Here is a 25604-nt window from a genome sequence, read left to right as displayed (position 1 = left end):
TGCCAGAAAGAAGCTTAAGGGACAAATGACTTGGTCTCCACCTCTGCCTGCCATTCACTTGCAAACATGCTGCAGGTGTACTTAATGATTTGAACTTTCCTGCCAATTGTTATGCCATGAATGGGCAGGATCCTATGGCTGTGGATATGAGAACTGTCACTGCAACTTTTTGAAGTAAGCCTGTTTCCATTCCAGACACAGTTACACTGCCATAAATATGACCACGTGTATCTTCCTTGAAATAGGCATCTATGAATTTCTCCCTAAATGTTTGTACCAGGTGTATGTACCTCAGGGAATTAAATATTTGTTCAGGAACCTAAAGGGCATCCTGAAAAATGGCAGGGTTGTATTCATAGAACAATGTGCTTGGATGGTTTGTAATTTATAATGGTTCATAACGTTCCCTGCATGGTGTATCCTGGAACTTCTTTTTTCACATGAGCGCTTCTCATTTTAAATCCTACAAAAAACACTAAGGAAGAATAAATTTTGAAAATTTGAAAAAAAAAGTTTTGATGCTGCTGGTCAAAACTTACTGCAGTGCAAAAGGAAGTGCACTTACCTGGAGAACTTTAATCCACCCCCGTGAAGGTATAAACATGGTATGAAATCAAAAGCTGTTTGAGTAGTGTGTGAGCAGAAATACTGGCCAGAAGCCTGGTTGTGTTGTGGTTATGTGCTCTAATGCTTATCATTCCCACTTCGGTGACGTCACCAGCTACTAGCAAAACCTCAAGAAAATGTTCCAAGAAACAAGCTGGCAGATTCAAAACAAACTTGGGCACTGTTTAGATCAACTTGGGAGGCTTTTGTGGGCTTGACAAGGAGAGTTTACCAAGTTTGAATAAATCTGTCAGGGAGCTGCTAAGCAAGTTGATGATATAAGAGTAGAAAACAGAAAGGAACCTACTATTGTTCCACTTGGGGAACCAGTGAGAAGTACAGCGAGGCTAGAACCCGACGAGTGGCTGAGCGAGCAGCACAGGAAAAGCTTTGTGATTGGCAGCAGCTGCATTGCACACACCCAGACCAGTCGAACAAAGGTGTGCTTTTTCGCTGCTTGCTGCCAGGATCTCTTGGAGATATTGAGAGCAAACAGAATTATTGTTAAAGCTTGCAGCTCACAGGTTAGCTTGTTATAAAGCTGGGAACAAGCATCTGAACTGGGACAGAATCTGGCGGGCAGATTTTTGTATTCCTAGGAACTCTCCTTACTGAAAAGCTTTATTGCCAGGTTTGGAAGTGTACATGAAAGATCATGAAATGGATCCCAGCTACCATATCTGCATCTCCCTTCTGGGTCTGGCATCCCGCTCAGGCCAAAGGCAGCTTCACAAAGGAATCTCCCAAAGCCCATGGGATGCTTCTGTAAGCCAGTTCATTTTCTGAATGGATCATGGACCATTCCTGAGTGTTTGCTGCCTTGATGATTACTTCAAAAGATGAAGGCAGGGCAAAAGTACTGGAGATGTTCTCTAGCACAGACTTTGCTTCCCCAAAAGCTTCTTTGTTATAATAGCAACTGGGTGTTCACCCTAATATTTGCACTTCACTAAAACTATTCCATAATTGCATGGGCTTCAAGCATTTGCCATGAACAGGAAGAAAATATGTCTGTTGTTCCAGTGTATCATACTCAGGTTCCTCAAGACTCTTTCAGTTTCTAGTTTATGCCAGTGGAATCAATGATACATTCACTTACCAGTCGTCAAGTGTTTTGGAATCCAGTACAGCAAAGTAAGGGCTTTGTGTATACATGTGTGAATGGGGCCTTTATAATGTTAGGAACGGCCAGTTCTTCCACCAGCAATTCTTCTATACATCCTTCTTGCCCTGAGAAGTGTGGGGCAGGATCTGGCCAAAGAACTGCCAGTGGTCTATTCCTACCTTAAACTTTGCATCTGTTGTAGGAAAGGTCAGTTACTTCTGGACCTTCTCTGTGCCTCTTTCCTACAATTTCCTTCTTGAGCGATACAATTATTAATTCACACCCCAAGCAAATAATTGCATCTCTCACTGATTGTGCTTTAGTGGGTTGTTAAGAATCAATAAAGAGCAGCTGGGTTATTAAAAAGACTTGGGGGGAGGGGCTGGGATCTGAAGGGGATTCTCTTGCAGAGGAAATTCTCTGACGGGATCTTCCTCGTTCCCCCAAAGGGAAACCTGCTTGTTTGGTATCTCCCAGAGCTCTGTAAATTCCAGACAAGGGTGGAAAGCACAGAAGAAACACTCTCCCCAGCTTGCGAGGGGCAGAGGTGGGTGGGGGGAAACTTTCAGGAACTTTTTCAGCTGATCTGCTCAGAATGACAAGCAAAGGAAAACACCAGCCCTAGTAGCATCATTTCCATTTCTGCACAGAGCAAACATTAAAACTGTTTCCTCTCGCTGAGAACTAGATTTTAATTAAATGCCATTTGGCCAGCAGCATGAAAAGGTACACTGACAACAACGGAAGAGCCATTAGAAGTAATGAATAAGACTGTGACCAAGGAGGGTCTGGGAAGTCCCCACCCTACAGAGCACAGCTGAAGTTCAAATGACTCACTAATGAGGCAGGCATAATTTCCATCTCTCTCCAGCAATGCCCCATTGGGACTTGCTAATACGTCCTTCTTTGAACACTGACGTTGGATCCAAAACAATAAACAAAAAATCTGCAGAAGTTACCTTGTCTCACGAAGCTTCATCAGTGCCGCATTCAAGGTCGTGTGCATTCCAATATGAGGGAAGGGGCAGGAATGCACATTGGAAAGATGCTGGAAAGAACAACAGGGTCAAACCGCAAGAATCTTATTGCCTAATCTAAAACTATTAGTACCAATCGGAGGATCTTAAGAAGAAATATTAAAATGGGTTTGAGGAGCATAAGAATGCAGTGGTTGTGTTCACACAACATGACAGACAATCCTGCATGGTTCCCATGGTTTGTGTGTTTTTTTACCATGGTTTAACTAACAAATGATCAAGTGGTTTCTATTTTGTCATGGTTTCCATCCTACCCACTCAGTCTTCCCACTATGGGCATGTGACCCATCAGCCACTGAGGTGAAATCCAATCCCAAAGTGTATCTCTTACTGCCCGTGTGGCCTGCCTCTTCCTCATTGGTCTGGATGGCTGAAGCTCCTGCAATTGCCACTTTTCAGAGGACTCTGGTAGTTTCATGCCAGGACCATGGGAACCACAATCCTGGGTCCAGACAACACCACAAGCCATGGTAGTGTGGAGAAACCATTGTTTCTTACAGTGTTTTCTACAGACCAAGCTCATCATGGTGAAATATGAAACACAAAAGACTAAAAACCATCATGGCTTGTGGTGTTGTCTGAACCCAGCCAGTTATACCATGGTCCATCTAGCTCAGTACTGTCAACACTGACTGGCAGCTGCTTGCCAGGATTTCAGGCCGCAGTCTTTCCCAGCCCAACGTTGAGATGCCAGGAGTAGCATCTGGGGGCTTTTAGTGGAGGAGCAGAAGTGGCACCAGCAAGGGGCAGCCCTTCCCTTTTTAACCAATCCATCAATTTGCTCCCAAGCCCAATTTATTGCACTGCTTATGACTTTGAAAGCCAGGGAGGCCAGCTCTCTCTAGCCTTTTCTGTGATAAAGCTTTTTCTTTGGAACACCTCCTGTGTTGAAATGCACCTGGAAGAATCATTTGCAAGTTGATCTTTGACTGTCTTTGCACACATATCTGGCTGGCGAATCTAGGCAGCCTACTAAAAAACAGAGACATCATCCTGCAGACAAAAGTTCATATAGTAAAAGCTATGGATTTCCCAGTTGTAATGTATGGCTATGAGAGTTGGACCATAAGGAAGGCTGAACGATGAAGGATTGAGGCCTTTGAATTGTGGTGCTGGAGGAGACTCCTGAGAGTCCCTTGGACTGCAAGGCAATCAAACCAGTCAGTCCTAGAGGAGAGCAACCCTGACTGCTCTTTAGAAGGCCAGAGCAGTCAGGGGCAGGGTTTCGAGAGGGGACCTGCAGGCTCTCAGCCTTCTGCAACCCAGATATGGCAATCCAGTGGGCTGGCTTCAAGCCATGGACCTCATTTGCCTTCCCCCAGCGTAGAGATCAGAGACACTTAAGCTCCCCCACATACATCTGACTGGGACAAACTCTTCCATGTCCCAAGCTGCACCTGAGATCTCTGTTTGTGTTTAGCTGTGTGATGTGCTTAGAAAAAGAGAAAGAAAGAGCAGGCAGGGAGGGGGGGTGAAAGGAAGGAAGCTGGTTTGTGAGGCCAGCTGAGGCTAGCCCAGTGCTCTTTGCTGAAAGGCGTGTGAACACGCGTGCCTCCCCATTTCCTCTCGGTCTCATTCACTCTTTGCAGTGGCTGCACGCCTCCAGCAGAATCTCTCCAGCCTTTGCATTTGTAATGGCCTGGCTGCTCTGATACGGATTCCCAGGGAGTGCCATAGACACGCTGCTCGTCAGCTGTGAGGCGGTGGGAGGGGATGGGTGAGCACAAGCCTAATCAGCCAACGAGCAGAGCAAATTGGCTGGTGACTTCTTGTGACATCAGACCCTGGAGGCAGCTGCAAGTGTGAGTGGATGCAGCACTGACACAGAGCATCCCTGGCCAGCTTTGCAGCACCGAGTAGAGCTGTGGCTGTTCTCACGGGCTTGCTCCATCACTGTCCAAGAGCCGAGGGAGCTTGTCGGAACTGACCTTCTGGTTTTCTCCCAGTGGCATGTAGCAGGATGGGGAGGATTGGCCCAAAAAAGTCTTCAGCCGAATCTGGAGCACAGCATGTTTAAAGTTAAAAAGGGGGAAGAGAGGAGAGGCCCCCTGGCTGTGGTGTTGCCTGCCATTCTCCTGCCTGAAAAATGCCACAAGCCACTCCCCTGGCCCACTCCAGCTTCAGCTGCCCTTTCTTTCCGTGCACATCCCTCTTAATGATCCAGCATTTTGGCCACTGGGGCATTAGCTAGTTACCCAAAGTCAAGGTCAAGGAGGGTCGCTCTCCGAAGAGTCTATTAACCTTTCTGTGTCCTTTACTAGGCGAAGCTGAAGTCCTTTGCTGCCAAGATCATTCAGCTCCTGAAGGAATGGACTGAAACATTCCCCTATGACTTCCAGGATGAGAAATCTATGAAAGAACTCAAGGAAATTGCTTGCAGGGTTACACAGTGTGATGAGGTAAGGAAGAAGACAGTCCCACTGGTGAAAGCACTGCCATGGCTGCTACTGAGCCATCACGCACCTTGTCAGGTTGAAAATACCAGAAGCCTGTTTGCTAGACATCCGTGAGGAGTAACAAGGACTGACCATCTCCTGTCCAAAATTTTAGGACCTAGGAGGAATAGGAAGAGCAGAGGGCTTAGTTCCTCAACCTCTCAGGGATTCCGTATTCATTTCTTCAATGGTCTATACAGTAGATGTCCTTCCCATAGGCACTAAGAAACCCAAAGCTGCCGTGGGGCTCTCTATGGGCAGAATCCAACAGCAACCCACTGATTCCTTTGCACAAAGAGCCCCTACTGCTTGCGCAATGGAGATTTAATGCTTTGTAGGGCCCTGAATGGGCAGGAATGCTCATTTCTACAAGAGGATGATGCAGCTCACATAAAGTGGTGTATAGACACACAGCCACGTAACATAAATGGGGAAGAAAATGAAGGAGCTTATCTTTTAAAAAGGATGTTTCTGAATATATTCTGAGATGGGTTCCAGAGCTTTAAGAATGCTGGAAATGTGTTTGTTAAACAATGCAGTGGCGAAAGACTGGAGAGCAGTTGCTCTAACAACACTGCAGAATAATGAGCCCTGGCTTAGCAGTTCGAGGTGTTGTCAAGAGTAGTCAGACAAGTTTCAGTATGTCAGCAGTGTTGTTCACCTCCGTGTCATTAAGACGTGACAGCCTGAAGGCAGGAGGATGTGATCAAGATTATTCTTTTGACTTTTAGCAGCGTGTGCCTGTGCGCATGTTCTTTCAAATCCTGAAAGAAAACAATTCTTTTATGTTCTGTTTTAATTATCTGGGTGCTGGTGCCCATACCTGGAGAAAGCACCGCATCTTCCTTGCTTCACTTATTGAGTGCTATCTTTTCAAAGCAAAAAGTATTATTGCAGATATTTAAATCAACTTGGGATGGGCAATCTTCTTTAATTTTAGAATGGGTTGATAAAAGGGCAAGATCAACAGTAGCACGGGGACTGATAAAATATGTAATTGAGGAAGAGGAGATGAGTTTATGGGAGCTTTGGCTTTTGGGCAGTCTAGATGTTAAATAAGTGAATAATAAGTGTAGAAAATGAAGAAGAAAATAATAGAAGGCCACCTTCTTAATTCCAGTAGGAACCATGTTCTAGACTGGGCCATTGGGCTTTTCATGTAGGAGTGATGCGTTAAGCCAAATCCCAGTGGCTTTCAATGGAAACAATATGCAGTTATTCAAGAATTCAAGCTTGGTATGTAATAATATCAAATAGCCATTGGGAAAATCCCATGTTTTGAAAATTCCACACCCACTGTTGTGGCTGAATATCTCAAACATGCAGCATCCCCTGGGGCAGAATTGCAAAGTATCTGTGGATGAAATCATGAATTAAGTCATTGTTGTATGGAATTGGGCACCAGGTCTGGATTTGCACATGTAGCAAAGATAGCAGAACGGAAACGATCATTCTGAGAGCATGAGAGGTACAGAGTTGGATTGGAGCCTTCCTCTCTGATGACCTAATTTTTAACTTGTGGAGAGGGATATTTTTCTGCGTGGGGAAGCATTAAACGCGTTACTCCTTCCTGAAGCCTAAAATCCATACATGGTCCTGCAGTCTCTATATTGCCAACTTCTGCTGCAGTTCTAGTTCCAGCCACACAATAACCCTTTCAGCCAGTGTGACAGATGAGCAGGTGCTGTTCCCGAGAAATGGAACGGCCAAACCATTTAACAAATGCTTTTATTTGTCACTCTTTTGTGCTTACCTGTGCATGTGCTAATAGAATATCAGGCAATGGCATAAGAGATGTTTATACTCTTCCAATCTGTCCTTGATATTTTTTAAAGTTAGCTTTCAAGTAACAGAATTCAAGAAACTTGCAGGCACTGCCTGTGTCGTTTGGCTGGAAGACTGTAGGGTGACGTATGAAGAGATGCTTTTAGCTATTGCCTGAATAAACTAAGACACCAGCAATGCCAGAGATCTCGACAACTCGCAGTGGCGCCAAGTGTACTGCACTGGCAGTCAAATGAAGAATCCTAGAGTAAGGCTGAGAGACGTTCAAGTCCACGCAGGTGGGATGACTGGTTGACCAAGGTCTGTGACCGCATGCTGAACTGAGCAAGAAGCTGAGTCAGCATCAGTGAGGAAGGTTTAACATGCCCATCCACTTGGGGCAATGGCCCGCCTCCTTATGCGCAGCTGTGAAACCTGAGCGGGGGGATTTAGCTGGACTGCACGTAGCCGTCTTAGCAGGGAAAGCGGCGTTCTCTGACGTCCCCTCCAACAAGCAAAGTCACGACAACAGGCATACAATTTTCAGAACTTGGGATTTTCCAAATTGCAATTGGTTATTCTTGAATATTCAGCTTGAATCCTGGAATGTTTATACATTGTTCTGATTTAAAGTCACTGGGATATGGCTTGACACATCACTCCTACATGAAAATCTCAGAGGCCCAGCCTAACTGGAAGTAAACAGGTGTCCTATTATTTTCTTCTTCATTTTCTACACATGCATCCGTATCCCCTTCCCTTTTTTCAGTTCCCATGCTGTTATTGATCTTGTTGTTGTTTATTGGCTCATTCTATAGTCAAAAGATCGCCTATGCCAAGCTGAATTCCTTATGTTTAATAATACTTGTTTTATTTAATCAGTAAGTGGTGCAAGGAAGATACACTGCTTCTTCTGTTTGGGAAGCCATCATTCAGATAATTAAAGCTGAACATAAAGGTTTCTTAGAGCTAGTAGTTCTAGCTGTCAGTCAGCTTTGACTTTGAGTTTGGAACAGTCCTCAGCTGTGAAAGTCAGTAGGCTAATGAGAATCGTTTGAGTCGGTGTCTTAATTCTACGCAGACTTGAATGATAAAATAATTTACCTGCAAAAGCCTTTCCAGTGCTCAGGGAAAATACACGAGAGTTCAGAGCTCAGGCAACACATATTTGACGCTGAATTGCAGAATCCAAGCCATCAAATCATCAAATTAGCAGCATCCTCAACAAAAATTATTCTGCTTTATGGATTAGGAAAATGGAACTGTCAAGAAGATCATCAGCCAAATGACTCAGAATTTGCTGGTGACTCTCGCCGCACGCAACCAGTACCAAGAGATCCGGGAAAAGTTCCGCCAACCTGTGACTGACAAAGGCACAATCCTTAAAACAAAGCCTCCATCATCGCAGAAGGACATCTTGAGTGTTTGCTGTGACCCATTGGTCCTTGCGCAACAACTAACACATATTGAACTGGTGAGTGAGGCGGTAGTTGTCCACTCCTTCATTTTCCATCTACCTGAAGAAGTGGCAGGTCCAAGCAAACGTTGCCCCAGGATTACTTTCACAGAACAGCTAAATGCTTGACTCCAAGGGTGGAGGGGGGTAAAGGAAGAAGGCAGTGTGGCTGTTGTAGAAATTAGACACCCGTGAGAACTGGAGGGACCCAAACTACGCACAACTGATCAACTTCTGGTTCCCTCAGTCTCTGCTAAAGGTTGACTACACTTCAAATTCATGTCCCTGCCCTGGAATATCTCAAGAGGAGGGGAGGGGGAGAGAAGTCAGGGATGACACCAGAAGTTCTCTGTCTTTGCAATCCTGCTATTGGGTACTTCAGCTGTTCAGTCCAGCCACACCCTTCATGCAGGTTTTAAAGCAAAGTACTATTTCTGCTGCCAACTTCGATATGTGTTTTCCTCTGCTGCTGTTATCATATTAAACGTGTTGGTGTGTTTTAGCTGACGGTTTCCAGAAGGGTGGCTGTGGAGGTCTCTTGCACAAACAGTCTTGTGGCATCTGAAAGACTAATATATTTATTAATGATGACATAACCTTTCACGCATCTGCTGAAGCAGATTATGGTCCATAAAAGCTTATGCAGTAAAGATGTATTAATCTTCATGGTGCCACAAAAGGCTTTTCTGGCTTAGCTTATGACACTATCATTTGCAATGTTTTTGTTTTAATATATGTTGCGAGCCTCCTTGAAAGGAGTAACCTATCAAGATCAAAAGAAAAGAAACCAAGCACATGACTGTTTTTGTAATTCTTTTGAACCCTGCATTTCAGAGCAGGGCACACACAAATACATGTGGTGCCTAGGAGAACATAATGAAGGCAGAAATTTTTTGGGCCTGTATCTCTGCAGGCCCAGTCAACTTGTGTTCCATGCCCATTTCCCCCCGCACAGCGGCTGTGGATGTTGACCTGGGGCCTAGAAGGTGTTCTGGCCACACTGCCTGGAGCTGATGCAAGGTGGAGTCCAAGACATTTCGAGGGGCCCAAGTTGGGCATGGCCATCCTGCCTCGGTGCCTTTTGGGGCTCATCTGTTTCTCCTTCCTGGCACGCAGCAGGAGCTGAGGAAGGAAGGGTGGGCGAGAGACCAGTGGAGAAGGGTGTAATGCACCATGGGATTGAACCTCAGGCGCAAGGGCTGATGGATTACATGCCAACAGTGGGGGGACTGAGTGGGGAGGATGGAAACCATGATAAAGTAGAAACTGCTTGATCATCTCTCAAGCAGACGATGATGAAAAGCAGTGAACCACAGTGGCCATGCAGGATGCGTGCTTGTAGTCTTTGACCATCTTTTCTGTCTTGCTCCGTTCAGGAGAGAGTGAGCAACATTTATCCCGAGGACCTCATGCAGATCGTCAGCCACATGGACTCCCTGGATAACCACAAGGTGTGTGCAGCATGGACGGAATGGCCTTGGGAAGGAGAAAGGGCGATCACAAGAATAATTGTATTTGAGGCTGAGAAAGAGGACGTGGGAGTTGAAAGTCACGGCACTTTTACATTTTTTAACTAACTTTCCAGTTTGACTAAGAAGACCTTCAGTTATGGCTCTTCTATTGGAACCAGCAGCAGCCTGAGCTTGCTGTACTGAAGTCCACTTTGGGTGGCCACTTCCAGAGGTGGTGCCATTTTTGTGCCGGAGGAAGTGATGGGCCACCAGCTTAGAGAGCTCTTTAAAAAAAAGATTATGGAGAACTGCTCTATCATTGACTCTTAACCATGGGAGCTAAAAGTTTCAAGGCAAGATGCTGCTGAATGTCAGGCACTTGGGACAAAGTAATAGGGAGACGTTAACATTTCCATGCTCTGCTTGGAAGTTTCTGAAGGCACTTGCTTGGCCTCCATTGAAAACAGAAAGCTAGATTCAACACTCCTCTCTTTGATCCCAAAAAATCTTTCCAGCTTTTAACCCTCCTCCACTGTGAGATAGTAGAAAAATAAGAGGGCAATAGTATAATTTTGACTTGTCTTTTCAGCTGGGGAAGCAAGATAGATTGGTTTAAGGATAGTAATCTGCCTGCCTGTACCCTTTGCTCTTGGACACTGCTGAGGCTGTGCCCAAGAGTTAATGCTAACAGCAGTTAGCTCTGACTTTGCGCTTTGACCTCTTCAAAGCACCTCTAGTGATTCAGCACAGTTGTTCTCCCACCAGCTTTGAGCCGGTATCATTTCCTCTTTATTGCAAATGGGGTGAACCATGTACAAAGACCATGTAACAAGTTGGTGGGTGCAGGGAAACTTGGGCCAAAGACTTGGCCTCCGTTTCCCAGCCACTGTGCAGCATTTAGTCTCAAGTGTTAAAATCCTGAGCCGGTTCCTAGACCTGCCATGTCAAATGGGATGTCACACAGTTCCTACTTGTGGGAGCACAGGACAAAAGAGGGAAGGACACAAGTCGAGTTATTTGCTCTTCTGAAAGTGGAATGCAAAGCATAGGGAAAGAAGACCCTGGTGGGTTTAGTCTCTTAAGTTAGGAGTTTTTCTGAGCACCAAGAGCTGTATGTTGATAGGAGAGGCTAAGAGGAGAGGCCCTGCTAAGTCTCCCTTGGGTCTTTACCAGTTGAAGTTTCTGGGATATTTTTACCCATAGTCCAGGACTGCTAATGACATCCCAGGGAGCCGTTCTCTCTCCGTTCATGTTTTATGAGCTCTGAACATTGGGGATAATCAAAAATTGAATTTTGCAGCAAAGTTTAATAGCGGCTTTCCTTCTCCCTCTGTGTTGTCTCTTTCGTGTCTTATCGGAGTTCTCCCTAGCTGAGGGTGGGGATGGGAGCTGCTTAGCCATGAGCAGCTCCCATGCGGCGGGGAGAACTTCTAAAGGGCATCTGACGTTTCCGTTCCTCTCTGCAACTCAGCAATTATGGAATTCAGAGGTCAAGGAAACCCTTATGGGACATGGTGCAAGACTGCAATCTGTCTAGACACAACAACTAGAAAAGATTAAATATCATAATTCACACAAGCAGTTATTATGTTGAGCTTTAACATTCCAGGCAACAAGCTTTATACAGTGTTGGATGTTTAACCTTTCTTCAAGGTTAAAAGCAATTCTAGGTCTCCCAATTGTTCTGTAGGGTGAGAGCAAAGGTAAAGAGAGCTACTGAAGAGGCTACTGTCTGATCTCCTAAATCAGACAGAACGAATTTTAGGGCTTTGCACCCACTAGAAGAAGAGGAGAAACTGGAGATTGTATTATTTCCTTGTGTGTCCCAGCCGCTCTCTGTGGGCATCCTTTCCTTTCACAGATGCCACCAGAAAGGGTTCAGAATTATAGAAAAAGTGCTGTTGTTGTTAGTGATGCATGTAAATTGTTCAGACTATCAGAAATGGGGATACTCCTGCATTTCTCAGTACTCAGGGAAGAAAATATAGTAGGAGGAGGGGGTGACAGAGTGAGCAAATGAATGCACGGGATGGAATTTTAGGTGGTGGGAGTTGCATCCCTTCACGCCCCTGACTCATACCAGAGGCAAGTTCCAGTTACAAGCAGCTACATGTATCTCAATTTGGAAACTGCTCACTGAAATTATTTTGGTAGGGGTGCATGCATTTCACTGGAAACTCTTGTGGTCTTCCTTCCTTCTTCTTTTTTCTCTCCACTGCTGTCTCATCCACATACAAAATGTGACCTTTTCTTTTCCAGTGCCGAGGTGATGTTACGAAGACCTATAATCTGGAGGCCTATGACAACTGGTTTAATTGCCTCAGCATGCTGGTGGCCACGGAGATTTGTAAGGTCAGTCCTGACAAAAGAAAGGTGGCTGGGACCACTTGACTTTGATACAACTGGCTCCAGTTGGCAAAGACTCTGAGTGTTGGACTCCCTCTTCCAAGGAAGCTTCTCCAGGGCCCGGTTAAGGAATACTTGCACATGAATGCAACTCCTTGGGTCAAACACTAGCCTTTGCAGAGCATTGTGTTAGCATTAGGAGTCCGCTTCTATTTATATTTATGTATTCATTCTCATGCAGTTCTGACGCTACTCATGCTGCATTTTAAGGGCCTGGTTCATTCATTTCCCATGCAGTGCGTGCCACTCCGACACTGCACAATGAAACAACATCTTGCAAGACTTAGCCACCACTGAAACGCTTGCAAGGTCCAGCATTGCCCCATGCAGCTTCCCTCCCCCTGCAAACACACAACACGCACAATATGGATGTGTCGGATGCTGCTGAGACAATATGGGGGTCTCTTGGGGTACAGAATCACGCTGTTCTGGTAATGTATGAACTGAGCCCACATGAGGGAGCAGGAACATTGTACAAACACAGCAGGCCTTCTAACGAATAGTTCAGCTCTCATCCAGTGTGAAAGTCTGAAGGTGCTGTGGTTTCCATGGCTACCCAGATGCCGGCTTTGCTAAAGCTGCTTTCCAAAGGTGCTGACTTAATATTCTGTTTTTTATGGTGTAGCTGAACAGTTCGTGCCTTTTCCCAAACTCTGCATGACAGAAAGAACGAGGCAATTCTGCATAGTGGAATGCACTTAGCATGGCTGACCCTTTTATTATAATCTGAACAATTCCCTCAGAATTAATGAAAACCTTGATATTTAGATGTAACACAATAAAAGTGACTTCTTTGTACAAAAAGAGGTGGGCAATGACCACACCTGTGTTTCATAACGCATGTCAAACATTTAATAGGAGAATGAGAAAGTATCCCAATAGAACAGCTTCCAGAAATAGAGAGTCAGTTTCCTAGTGATAAAGATGTTCCTGCAGTGAAACAATTTGGAGTGTATTAAGAAAGTCTCTTACTGCTCAGTGCAATGCTTGTTTAGACAGAGAAAAGGCCTGGAACTCTCAGAATGCCGCAGACATCAATGCTTTCCTGGGGATGCTGGGAAATGAAGACCTTCTTTCTGTTTAAATGTGTGTGGGATTATGGCAGGATTATATGGTACAGTCCTTCCTGATCAGTCTCAACACAGACTTTAGAAAGAGATTTTTTTGATGCTGTATCCATCATGGAACGTATTTGAAATTCCGTGTAGCACCCAAGGGAGAAGCATTTGAACATAGCCTCCCTGATGCATGATTCTGTAGAAAATGTAGGTTAGTCCCTAGAAACAAAACTTGAGAGAGGGAAGGATGGGGCAAGCATTGATATATTCTCAGCAAGGCCCGTGAATGCTAACTGACAAGCATATCAAACACAGTCAGCCTCAGAAGCTAATTGCAAACAGCATAAGCAAAACTGCAGCTCAGCAACAAATTATGGAAAGTAGGTGCTCCTCAAAGCCCAGAAGGTAATGCCCACTGAGTGGGCAGCAAACTTTCAAAAACAAAGTAGGACACAGTTTTAGACAAAGTCGGGTATTGGAAACCCATTATTTTCAGTGGGAGAGGGTTAAATGCACACCTGAGCTTCTACTAAAAATAACTGGGACTTTGCAGCAATTCTGCTTGTGCTATGAATGTTGCTTTTAACACTAAATGTTGGAGGGCTGGTGTGATGTAGCAGAGTGTTGGACTTGGCTCTGGGAGAGCGTGATTCAGACGCCCTGATCAGGCCTGAAACTCACTGAGCAGCCTTTGGACCACTCTCAGAATCCGTGTGTGTAAACGTACCTATTTACATATTTGATGCAACTTTAATGCATTATCTAAGGGCAAGATAGTATATTTAAGAAGTCAGATTCCTCAGTGTTATTCCTCAGTGTTACTGTCAGCTCTTGTCTCTGTGGAGAACCACGTCTCCCCTAGATAACGTATTTAGCATTTTCTCCCTTTGAGGACAGAGTTTTTGAAATATTTTTGGTAATAAACTACACCACTTCATCTACCCTCTCCAGGAAATTATTAATATTATTTTGTTTTCTCCTGTTTTAAAACCTCCTAAAACCCTGATCCTAATCTTCCATAGGAAGAATTTCATCATCCAACCACACATGAGTTTTTCATCATCTCCCCAAAAATGGCTCACTGTAATAAAAGGGATCTTAACACAACTTTTCGGAGGCTTGGAGTGGCACAGTTGTATCAATAGCTTTTCCAAACGCATGTTTTCCTCTTGTGGATGGTGGGGTCCCCCCTTTGTGTGATCTCCCATTTATGGCATCATTGCTCAAATTTCAGGTTGTGAAGAAGAAGCAGAGAACAAGAGTAGTGGAATTTTTCATTGACGTGGCAAGAGAGTGCTTCAACATCGGGAATTTTAATTCAATGATGGCCATTATCTGTGAGTATTCTTCCACAAAGGCAATGGAAGACTCTGTGTGTGTGTGTGTGTGTGTGTGTGTGTGTGTGTGTGTGTGTGTGAGAGAGAGAGAGAGAGAGAGAGAGAGAGAGAGAGAGAGAGAGAGAGAGATGCTCACAGACACAAGAATATGCATTTGTGCAGATTGTGCATTTTCAACAGTACACTGAGATATAAGCAGTAGAGATATAAACCTACCCTGAAAACCCCTTCATGTGTGAATCACTCCTAGACAAGATAAAATGACATTTTGTGGCATTCATCTGGCTGGTTGAAATTCAAGCTGCTCCCAGCTTTAAAACTTCAAAGGCTGGCACAGATGTCACGACGAAGATCTGATCAGAGGTGGATGGCGAATTCACACTCCCTGCTCCTCAGAGCAAATGTCCCACAGGTTTCTTCAACCATTTTTAAGGGACACAACCAGGGGAGGGTTAAACTAGTAAAGATCTCCAGTTCAACTAGATTCTTATCCAGGACCTGAAACCAGCTAAGGAGGGTGCTCATAGTCTCAAGGCCAGTTCTGAGCTCTCAGGAATGGCCGAGAGAGCCCTTTTTAATATCTGCACTAGCTCTTTCAAATACATAAAAATCTAGAAACAGAATGAGTCAGAAGGGGCCTTTCGTGCCATCCAGAATGACCCCTGGCTCCAGCCAGCTGCACTCATGACACGCCTACTATGTGTGTGTCCAGCCTATCCTTGAACAACCTCACCGATTCAACCACCTCCTGTGGAAACCCATTCCATACTCATTCCAAATACATGAAAGGCTGTCACAGTGAGGAAGGCCAGGATCTCTCCTCACTTATCCCAGAGTGCAAGACACAACATAATGGGCTCAAGTTATAGGAAGGCAGGTTCCAACTGGACATCCAGAAGAATTTCCTAACTGTTGGAGCAGTACAGCAATGGATCCAATGCCCTAGGGAGGTGGTGGGCTCTCCCACACTGGAGGCATTCCAGAGGCAGCTGGACAGCCCCCTGAGAGAGGTGGTTCAACTTGGTGTCCTGCCTTGAGCAGGGGTTGGACCTGATGGCCTTCTTGACCCCTTTCAACTCTATGATTATCTATGAAACTTTTCTATGAAACTTTTCTATGATCCTATGGACACAAGTATCTTCAAAAGTACCAAGCTGCACTAGATAAGCCCCGATAGATGCACAAGGATAATTCATATGAGTTGCTTAACCTTTTCCATTGGTTTTACTCTCCTTTTTCAGCTGGCATGAACTTGAGTCCTGTGGCCCGGCTGAAGAAAACGTGGTCCAAAGTCAAGACGGCCAAATTTGATGTTCTAGAGGTAATTTTTACACATTGTCCATGTCCTGCTGAACATTCACAGTTATATATTCATTTCATTAAAGATCCAATAAACATGTGTAATCTTAATGTATCTGTGTAGTCCTTGTTCTCTGCCCTTATTCACATACTTCTTAAGTCTAAGAATTAAGGGTAAACTGGGAAAGAGAGTCGATGCCAAACAACCAAATCTAAATACCATTAACCCAGGCTCTCCAGGCTCTGTGCATTATTGTATAAGTTTAATTCAGTGTACGGTGCAGCCCTCTGCATGTTGAGAAGAATAAACAACATACATAAGATGGTACCTTAAATTTTGGTTTGAAAAAGTGCGAAAAATTAAATGGGAAAAATTTCTCCAGTGCGTTTAGTCCATCCCAGCAGCTTTGCACTCATTGGCTAAATCAGTGTGAGAAAGGTGCACATTCTGCCTCTTACTGAGCAATTGAGCAGCGTGGTTTTTGCATGTTTTCCACTTAGGTCTCAGAGATGGATGAGCAGCAGCCCTCCAGTTGTGGTTTGGGCTCCTCTCCCATCATCCCCATCTATTGGCACTGCTGGTTGAGGCTTGACAGGGAGTTGAAGTTCAACCACATGTGAACAGTCCAAGTCACTTCTGCCTTTAGTCAAGGATCTTCCTTAAAAATGGAAGCTGAAAACTCAGGACAAGGATCTGGCAAATCCCAAAAGGGAACAAGGATCTGCGGTCCCTTTGGTGGCAGCCCTTCCCTAAACCATTCCCCTTTCTGATTTAAATGACAGTTGCTATTTTTCATCTCTAATTAAAGTCTGCCATCTGGTGGAAAGAGATGATCATCATTTAGCAAGAAGACATCCCCTTCTAAGCAACTCTTAAATGCGATTGTTACATTATAATCACCACCCGAATCTCCACCACGCCACCATTTACTCTTCACAAGGAACAGTTATCATTTAATCTAAGGTGAAATTGGAGAGTGTGGGAGGACTTAGAGGGAAAGGTGGGATCATTCACACACACACACACACACACACACGTTGTGAATGAGTCAGGGCCATGACACCCTTGTCTGGAAACTCCCCACAGCACACGCTGTGTTTTGGAAGGGCTTTTAGAGGAAAGTCGTTCGTATTTCCCAAAAGTTTGAATGAAAGGAATGTGTAGAAACCTCGAAGAAGGCTTATTTGGGAGCGGGGTGGGGGGGATCCTCCTAAGATGATATAAACAAATGATGTGTGCATTTGTACTTGTGAGAATTCTAACCACAATTGGCTTTTCTTCTGGTGGGGGAAAACCCAACAGCATCACATGGACCCATCCAGCAACTTTTGCAATTATCGGACCGCCCTCCAAGGAGCAGCGCAGAGGTCACAGACGGCGCACAGCAGCCGGGAGAAAATCGTCATCCCAGTTTTCAATCTTTTCATTAAGGATATATACTTCCTGCACAAAATACACACCAACCATTTGCCCAATGGACAGATAAACTTCAAGGTAAGTAAGTGGTTTGCACACACAAGAAGATGGGAATTGACATATTTGGATCTATGTAGCTACATTTTCCCTGTTTTTCATTTTATGTTGTTGAAATGTTGCAATGAATTGATTTTTGCAGGAGCTGGAAATAGTGATTGCATGATGGACATGATGGGAATGGGATGTGGGGAAGGGAAGGAAAGGGATCTACCTCAGGGTCCCTTTTTACACAGATCAGAACTGTATGCTCTATAGGAAAACAATGCAGCCTTCCCAATCTTTACATTGCATTTTATGCAAAGCAAATTTCCGGTATTTTAAGAGGTTGGCAACACACATGAATTTGCTTTGATAAAAAGCGAAGGACCCTCGCCAATTGTTTGGGAGGGCAAAATGTGCGTGAGCAGAAGGGTTGCATGTCCCTCTCCAGGGAGGGAATGGCTTTGGCGCTTGAGTGGAGCTGGGTACTGTGCCATGAACGTAACTTTTTGCTGCAAGCATCCCTTAAGCAAGTCTGCGAGAAAACTAGGAGATGCACTGGGGAGGGTCTCCTTGTCATCTAGCCAGCTGCCATTTATTTGAATCGGTGCTGCCATGTGGCAAGAGAGCAGACGCGTGGCTGCTTGGGATGAGCGCGATTTTGAAGACCAGTGCGTCTGCGACAGCCGAGGGAAGCCCCAGATGAATGTGTGGGTTCCTGCTCTCAACCTCCATGCAGTTCTGGCTGGGCCCCAAGGCCATTGGTGGCCTCATGGCCTCCCAGAGGCCACTGAATGGGGTTTTCCTGCTGGATGCAGCAACCCAAGGACTGTAGACCTGGCCAAATGTTGGAAAGTGGTGAAATAAAGTAGCACAAAGTAGTACTTCATTTTTGCTTATCTCATGCAGAAGTTCTGGGAAATTTCAAGGCAAATCCATGACTTCATCACATGGAAGCAAGTGGAATGTCCTTTTGAAAAAGACAGGAAAATTCAGAGCTATCTACTCACTGCACCTATTTATAGTGAAGAAGGTAAGAGTCATGGCTTGCTCGTGTGGAATGAGGTCACTTCCACATCCCTGCCTTTGTGCCCCTCCCACTGTTCTTTGTGACCTCGGTGAAAGTTGCTGGCAGTGGGCAGAATGCAGAGGAGACATTCAACGTACTCTGCAACCCACATGGCCAGATGTTCTCCTTCTGACCCCATTTAAGCACAAACCAAATGGAAGCATTCTATGTTCTTCCTGGCACTGGGACTTCACTTTTAAATATAAATATTTGGAAGTCTTGTGAGAATAATGCCACTCTTGAGGAGGACGAGAGGCAAAGAACAGTTAGAATTAGCTCTACTTGATGGCATACCATCAGGATCAAAGCCAACAATCTATTCCAGCTCTTACATGTTCGGAAGGTGACATTTTTGGCAGGAGTCTTATATAACATTTATTAAACACCTCTTATGGTTTCTGATGACCTCCCTCAACCTGCCTTTTATTTCTCAGCTTTGTTTATTGCATCTTTCGAAAGTGAAGGCCCAGAAAATCATATGGAGAAAGACAGCTGGAAGACACTCAGGTAATAAAGGCCACTGGTGGTGAGCCGAAACTTAGCCGTAAACCCTTTGGCACCTATGTGAAGTAGAAAAGTTCGCCATGCTCAGCCTGGAGAGGCCTGCCTCAATGGACAGGCGAGTGTTAAAAGCTGTGTCGTTATTTTCTGGTTGGATTAAAATCCAAGCCATGTATGACTTCCCGGCTTGTGTTTGAGAAAAGCGCTGCTGGGGCGTGAACACCTGGTCCACCCCATGGCATCGTCTCTCCCAAGGTCCTCCAGTGGAGTGGGCCATTCATCCCCAGAAGTAGTTTTGGGAAGGGAGCGGACTGTGGTAGCAGAGTTGTTCCCCGCAGTTGTATTGCAGACCATAAGGGGAGGGATTTTTTGAATGCACCCAGGTGCTTTTTGCATGCAGTCTGCTAACCAGTCAGAAAGGTGTGCTTGTTTACCATATAATTAGAACTATTTTACATGAGCATTCGAAGAGCACAATTTCGAGTAGTACGGTCCAGAAATCAGCCACTTTATTCTCTTATCCCTCGTTCAAAATCACTTGGGATTGAACACCTGCTGAAAAGAGAGGTGGTAAAAGGGAGCACTTCAGGTTGAAAGCAGGGAGAGTGTTGTACTGGGGAATCGAGAGATCCTTGCTCAACCATGAATCTCATGGGGTGACTTTGCGCCAGTTACAGACTAGCAGCCCAGCCTGCCTCACAGGGTTGCTAAGAGGATGAAATAGAGCTATTTAAGCTGCCTTGGGTTCCTCACGAGAGGAAAAAGTAGGGATAGAAATGCAATGTGATAATAACGATAACAGCAACGACTCCCCTACGTTAGAGCCTATCGTGCTGGTTTTCTATTTGCAGAAGGGCTTGCTCCTCTTTCAAGCAAAAGTGATGCCCTCCCACCTCCTTCTAAAATCTTAGTTTCACTTGGTGTTGCTGCCTGTGCAAGCCATTCCTAGCAGTGCTGCTCTGGCTTACACAGCAAACCGGCCTGTGCTGCATCTGAAGTCTGATGCACATGGTGGCTTTGACCAGGAGCGGTCAAATTTTTCACTCAGGAAGCAACATGGTCCTCATCAGAGCAAAAATCTGCTCTGTGGGCAGCTCCTGAGTTGTGGGCTTGCAAATCAATCTCGAAGGAAAGGCACAGGGAGGAAAGAAACCAAGAAAAGCCATCCGGCTGCCAGGCACCCCACGACAAGCTTAGTAAAACAGGAGCTCCCCTGTTAGAGGAGTCCTAAATGAAGAGGACTATACAAGTAGCCCTACATACACAAGTTGTGTCCAGAAAGTAATGAGAATGATATTTTAAAAATCCTTTTATTGAAAAATTTTACAGTTGACTATTGTCTCCTTCAAAGTATGCACTATGTGAGTGTACACAACGCTCCCAGCGATTGTTCCACTCTTCATAGCATCCCTGGAAGTCTTCCAGTGGGATGGTGTTCGCAGCCTGCATAGTGGCTCTATCCACACCGCCAAAATGGTGTCCTTTCAAACCATTCTTCATCTCTGGGGAGATGAAGAAGTCGCAAGGAGCCAAGGCGGGGTTGTAGGGTGGATGGGGAAGCACCATGATGTGTTTCTCAGCCAAAAACTCTCTGACGGCCAAAGCACTGTGGCTGTGTGCATTGTTGTGAGGAAGGATCCAAGTCGAGCCGATCTCAACTTGTGCCATCGGTACGCGTGTGCAGATGATAGCACAGCTTCTCCATAACCTCTCCTCCCCATTTCCCAAGTTTCTGATGCGCTTTCCCCCAATTTTATCACGTTCCGCTGTTCCGAACTTGCTTGCATTTTTCTTAATACGAGGCCCTTGAACAGGGTGTCACAAGAGAGAATGTCTCGGCTCTGGCAGGGCTGGAATGCAGCTGGTCAGTGTTCTCACCCCACCCCAAGTGACCTTGGCCAGCCTCTCCCTTCACAGAGCCCTTCTCTAGCACAGGACTTCATTCTCATTACTTTCTGGACACACCTCGGACACCCTCACCACTGGACCAGGTGCTTTGAATACCACTGCCTTCTCTGACTTCAGATAACATGCCTTAAGGATGATTTGCTGACATTTTTTTGTTTGTTTTTAATCTTCACTTTTAGGACAACTCTGCTCAACAGAGCCTGAGGTTTTGGACTTTGTCTCCAGATTCTAAAGCACACACTAAAAACATTGTTTTTAAATCCTGAGCAACGTGGTTTGAGAAAGGAAGGCCTCACTGGCTGAGGCCTGTTTTGTATATACAATACATTTTATGAATTACAAAAGAAGAAAAACGTGCTAAATATTTCACATCAACCTTAAGGCACTTAAAAGTGAAGGATTTTGTTTTTTAACGAGTTAAAAAAGGGCGGGGCCCTGGTCTCAGAGATGAAATTGACTGTGGGGGATGGAATCCGTGGTGATGTCTTACTCTAATGACATCCAGATCTTTATTTTAATGTTTGATTACTTCCGCCTAATACATGCAAATGCTCAGATGGACTCAGCACGCACACAGATTCTGTGATTTTCTCTGCCTTGATCCATTTCACACCTCCGGAAAATGAATTGAATTATGTGGGGCTGATACGATTGAGAACTGCCAAGGCCTCTACGGACCCAAAGAGGCACAAAAGCATTTTCCAAGATTGGCACAGGCTGGCTACTGTGCTAACGATGCTAAAGCACAGAGCCCTTGCCAAGCTGTGAGCCCTCTTGGCCATGGATGTTCCGAACAGCCCTCGTACTCATTCTTCCAGAAGAGGAGGTCCAACCAGCTTCTTAAGTCCAGCTTATTGTTCGTTTGCTGCACCTGATGGAGGAGATGTTTGCCCATGACAGGGCAGGTCTTGGGAAATCAGTCTTCAAGGTGCCCCTTTGTAATCTCTCCGCCCCGCAATGTGCTTCACTTGCTACTCTTCTGGAATGATTCCCATGGTTCGGGGTTCTCCACTTTTCTTATGCTGCCTTCCTTGCCTTGTTAATTTGTAATGCTCCTACGGCCACTTTATACAGTCAGGCAGAAGCAAGCAGAAAAGCTTCGCCTGGACTAGACCATTATAAATGTTGTGGGGTGCTCTTGGTTGCTGGTTGGAATGTTCGCACTGGAGAGGAAATGCATACCACATTTGGGAAGACGAGGCCAACCTGTCTCCCGAATACACTCGTTTTCTCCAAATAATGCCACAAATCCTCCCTAAAAATGGGAGGAACGTTTCCTGTTCTCTTCTCTGCCCTTCTTCCAACAGTCCCCATGTGCCCCATCTCAGATGGCTTGAGGAGAAGCCCCCATCCAGAAAGGTTCTTGGAGGGCACAGTTAGCTCGTGCGATCAGGGGCAACAGAGATGGGAAACCTTCCTGCCAACTCACTCCTCTCTGGAGCTCGGCCAATGTGTTAATTCTGGCAGGGAGTACTCAGACACCTTTCCCTGCAGTGACAAAGTCCAGGCCAAGCTTTGTTCCAGTTTGCTAAATGCATAAATGAACCTTCGGCCCCAAGTCGGGCGTCCCCAATTTGGCACAAAGAGTCCTTTCCTTTAGTCTGGCCTTAACCACTTCAGCAGCAAGACTGCTCCCTTCTTACGTGCCTTACAAGGTTCTGAAATTGTTTAGCGTACCTTCTACAGCTTTGGGTTGGAAGCAAGCAAAATAAAAATATGGATGTCTTTAAAAACCAGCGACAGCTTTGTAAATAAACTGGAAGACACGGCACACGAACTAGAGTATGCCTGTCTTGATAACAATGATGGTGCAGCAGAACTTTTTTTATTGTTACAAGGTAAAATGGGATAAATGTTTGATTGTTCTTCTTTCCTTTCCCTACACGGTTTTATTAGTTCTGAGAACTCTTCAGTTTACATTTGCATTTGATTTATCAGGGATTTTACAAGGGGGGGTGGAGTGAGACAAACATGCAATCATTCCAGTCTCGCAAAATGGTAAACAGTTACTGCGTGTCACTTTTTATAAATTAGCATCTAGCAAATAAATGCAGAAAATAGGAGTATGTCGATGTGACTGCCACAACAGAAGAATGAGGGAGGATATTTTCAAAAAAGGAAATCTTCATTGATGTAGTATGTGTTCAAATTAAGGGTTGACCCACCTGAATGGGATGGTATGAACTGGTGTCCTGCAACAGCAGGGGTTCGACCTGATGGCCTTCTGGGCTCCTTCCAACGCTGCTGTTCTCTGAGTCTATGAAACCAGGGAGAGGCAATGTGGCCAGCAGGGTCCCCTTTCTTGGCACCTGCCGGGGCGCTGTGCACTTCTCTCTTCTCTTTCATGAACACTCTGTCTTGCCAGCAACTCAGATTGCTGTGAAACGGGTTGCTCCTGGTACTGCAAACGGTGACTTGAACAGCTCTACTGTTGCCTTGCATTCAGCCTGTTGGGTAAGTTCCTTGGCCATTGCTGCATCTCCCATGACAGCCATTTTGTGGTGATGCCCAGGACGGTTTCTCACATTGCTATGTGCCCATGGCCCAAGAAGGTGGCCTGCCCCTGAGTTAAGCCACTCTCCAGAGCCTCCCCTTTAGACACCTTCAAGAGACACCAGTCACCATCAGCTCATGCCCGTTGATACAGAAGAGCACATTCTCCCAATCTGGCCATTCTGGTTATTATTGTTTTATCAAATCATGAACTCGCCCTGTGATGTCTAACTCTTGCTGCTGCTGTGTTGAACCCTGTCACAAAATTGCTAGGATGAAAAGTTTTCAAAAGTGTATCTGGACAGTTCGCAACATTCTGGTCCAGTTACAGCTGTGCAATGCACAATTGCAGTGCGATACAAATTGCAGTGCTGTGCTTCTATCATTCAGTTATGCCACTGCTTTGTAAAATGATTTCTGACCATTATGAATCTGACTGAGGCTTGTGATTTTGAGTCTTCGTTTCTAAGGGCTACACAATTTTCCTGTTGACTCCTTTGAAAAATGAAGAAATGCTCATGCATGCAGGCTACATCACTTAGAACACAATCCTTTGGTCAGTAGACATTCTCTGGCCATCTGTAGGAACATGGTCACTGCTAATATTTTGGAAAAGTGGATCCAGATGACGGCAGGGACTCCAACTTCATGGGGACACAGCTTGGTTCTTTTTGTGTCTGATGTGAGCCCAAAGATGGAAGACCATCAAATCCAGGCAGTGCATCTCTTCTCATGAGGAAGAGGGAAATTGGCCAGCAAATTATTTTTGAGGGCAAAAAGAGTACATAGTTGATCTTAGCCTTCGCATCCCTCCCTCCTTCCTTTGGATGCCCACAACCTGCATCGAGAGGGTTATGCATATCCCCATAGAGGTGGGCTTTTCATTGCTCAGTGATACTTGCCCATGTGAACAGACACCACTGAAAACTCTGAAGATGCTCAGTCTCCCACATAAATCAATGTTTGATCTTGTGGTTTTCAAGTGATGAACTTGCATGTGTGAAACAGCTCATACAGGAAAGTCGCCCTATTAAGACACATTGGACTTGCTCAAATTGAAAAGTGTGGTGTGAAATAAATACAGCTTTACAAGTTTTGGCCAAGTCACATAAAGATGGTGAAACAATCCCTATAGACCACTAAACCAATGAAGCTAGCCAATTTAAACTTATTTTAAATGTTCTTGAAATGATGGCTGATTCACTGATTTGAAAATCAGGTTTCCGTTTGCTTAAAAGCCCAGTGTATTCTCCAGCTTCTGGCTGCTTGCTTTGTGAATTAGGGGACAAATAATAATAACTCTGGGCATCAGCTTGGTTCAATTGACAGTGACATATTATAATGCACCTATTGCTTTCCTCCTGGACAATTAACTAAGACCCAATAATGGCCGGTTAATATACTTCAATATTTGCCAGGCTTTTTGTCCACTGGACCACACCGGAAAGCCATCATGAGATTCTCTTTCATCCTATTACTGTTTTCTCATTAATGCATGTTTAATTGGGAAGCTGTCTATCCATTTGATTGAAAAACCAATACACTTTGCCAAAGCATCTTGCTGCCACCATTAAAATGGTTCAGGGAACAAGGCAAAACAGACGAGCGATACCAAAATTGGAAATGCTTAATGTAAGTCAAAAGAGGAAGCAGAAATACTGTGTATTAACCGAAAGATACCCCCACAAAGACAAACAGAATCAGTGGCTTTCTTTATTTGTGATCTGCTGCTATTTTTCCCATGCTGAAGTGTTGATTTTCAGCCCTGGAGCTAAAAGAATATTTATACTGTATTATTACAGTGGTTTTTTGCACTTTTGAAGATGTCCTAGCTAGCAACATTGTCAAATACTATGAAAGGGATTGTATATCAGCTTTGTTAATATATTTTAAATTTACAAAGGGATGCTTTAAATTTCAGAGATATATATATTTGAAATGCGAGTCTGGAACACTTTTTGTGTATGCATATTTAAGAAGAAGAAAAGCTTTTACATGAATGTGCACTCCAGTGGTCAATTGGTTTAGTAAATACTTGAAAAAGTGCCATTTCTTCATGGCTTTCTATTAATTTTTCCCCCTTTGGTTTAATACATTCTTTCAACATCTGTGTTTTGTTATTCCAAGCTGAATTGCTGCATATAAAGCTGTACCATAAAGCAGGATATTCTGTGTTTGACTTGATGTGCTTGCATTAATAAAATCGAAATTGCTTCAACCAGG

The 25604-nt window shown here is 44.7% G+C and overlaps 1 protein-coding gene across 2 annotated transcripts in view; it reads left to right on the top strand.

The window, feature by feature from the left end:
- The window catches only part of RASGEF1A (RasGEF domain family member 1A), a 41327-nt gene extending 15723 nt beyond the window's left edge, over positions 1 to 25604 (top strand). For both annotated transcript variants that reach the window (XM_044420316.1, XM_044420317.1), the window contains exons 4-13: positions 5010 to 5147; positions 8200 to 8421; positions 9780 to 9854; positions 12114 to 12206; positions 14553 to 14655; positions 15897 to 15976; positions 17258 to 17449; positions 18320 to 18443; positions 18914 to 18986; positions 21068 to 25604. In XM_044420316.1, coding sequence (XP_044276251.1) covers positions 5010 to 5147; positions 8200 to 8421; positions 9780 to 9854; positions 12114 to 12206; positions 14553 to 14655; positions 15897 to 15976; positions 17258 to 17449; positions 18320 to 18443; positions 18914 to 18986; positions 21068 to 21092 — 1125 coding nt within the window. In that variant the 3' untranslated portion in view covers positions 21093 to 25604. The remainder of the gene's footprint in view (positions 1 to 5009; positions 5148 to 8199; positions 8422 to 9779; positions 9855 to 12113; positions 12207 to 14552; positions 14656 to 15896; positions 15977 to 17257; positions 17450 to 18319; positions 18444 to 18913; positions 18987 to 21067) is intronic.

Source organism: Varanus komodoensis, unplaced genomic scaffold (genome assembly GCF_004798865.1).
Source record: "Varanus komodoensis strain SLA01 unplaced genomic scaffold, ASM479886v1 scaffold11, whole genome shotgun sequence".
In the NCBI taxonomy this organism is placed as follows: domain Eukaryota; kingdom Metazoa; phylum Chordata; class Lepidosauria; order Squamata; family Varanidae; genus Varanus; species Varanus komodoensis.
This window is presented reverse-complemented; position numbering and strand designations above follow the sequence as displayed.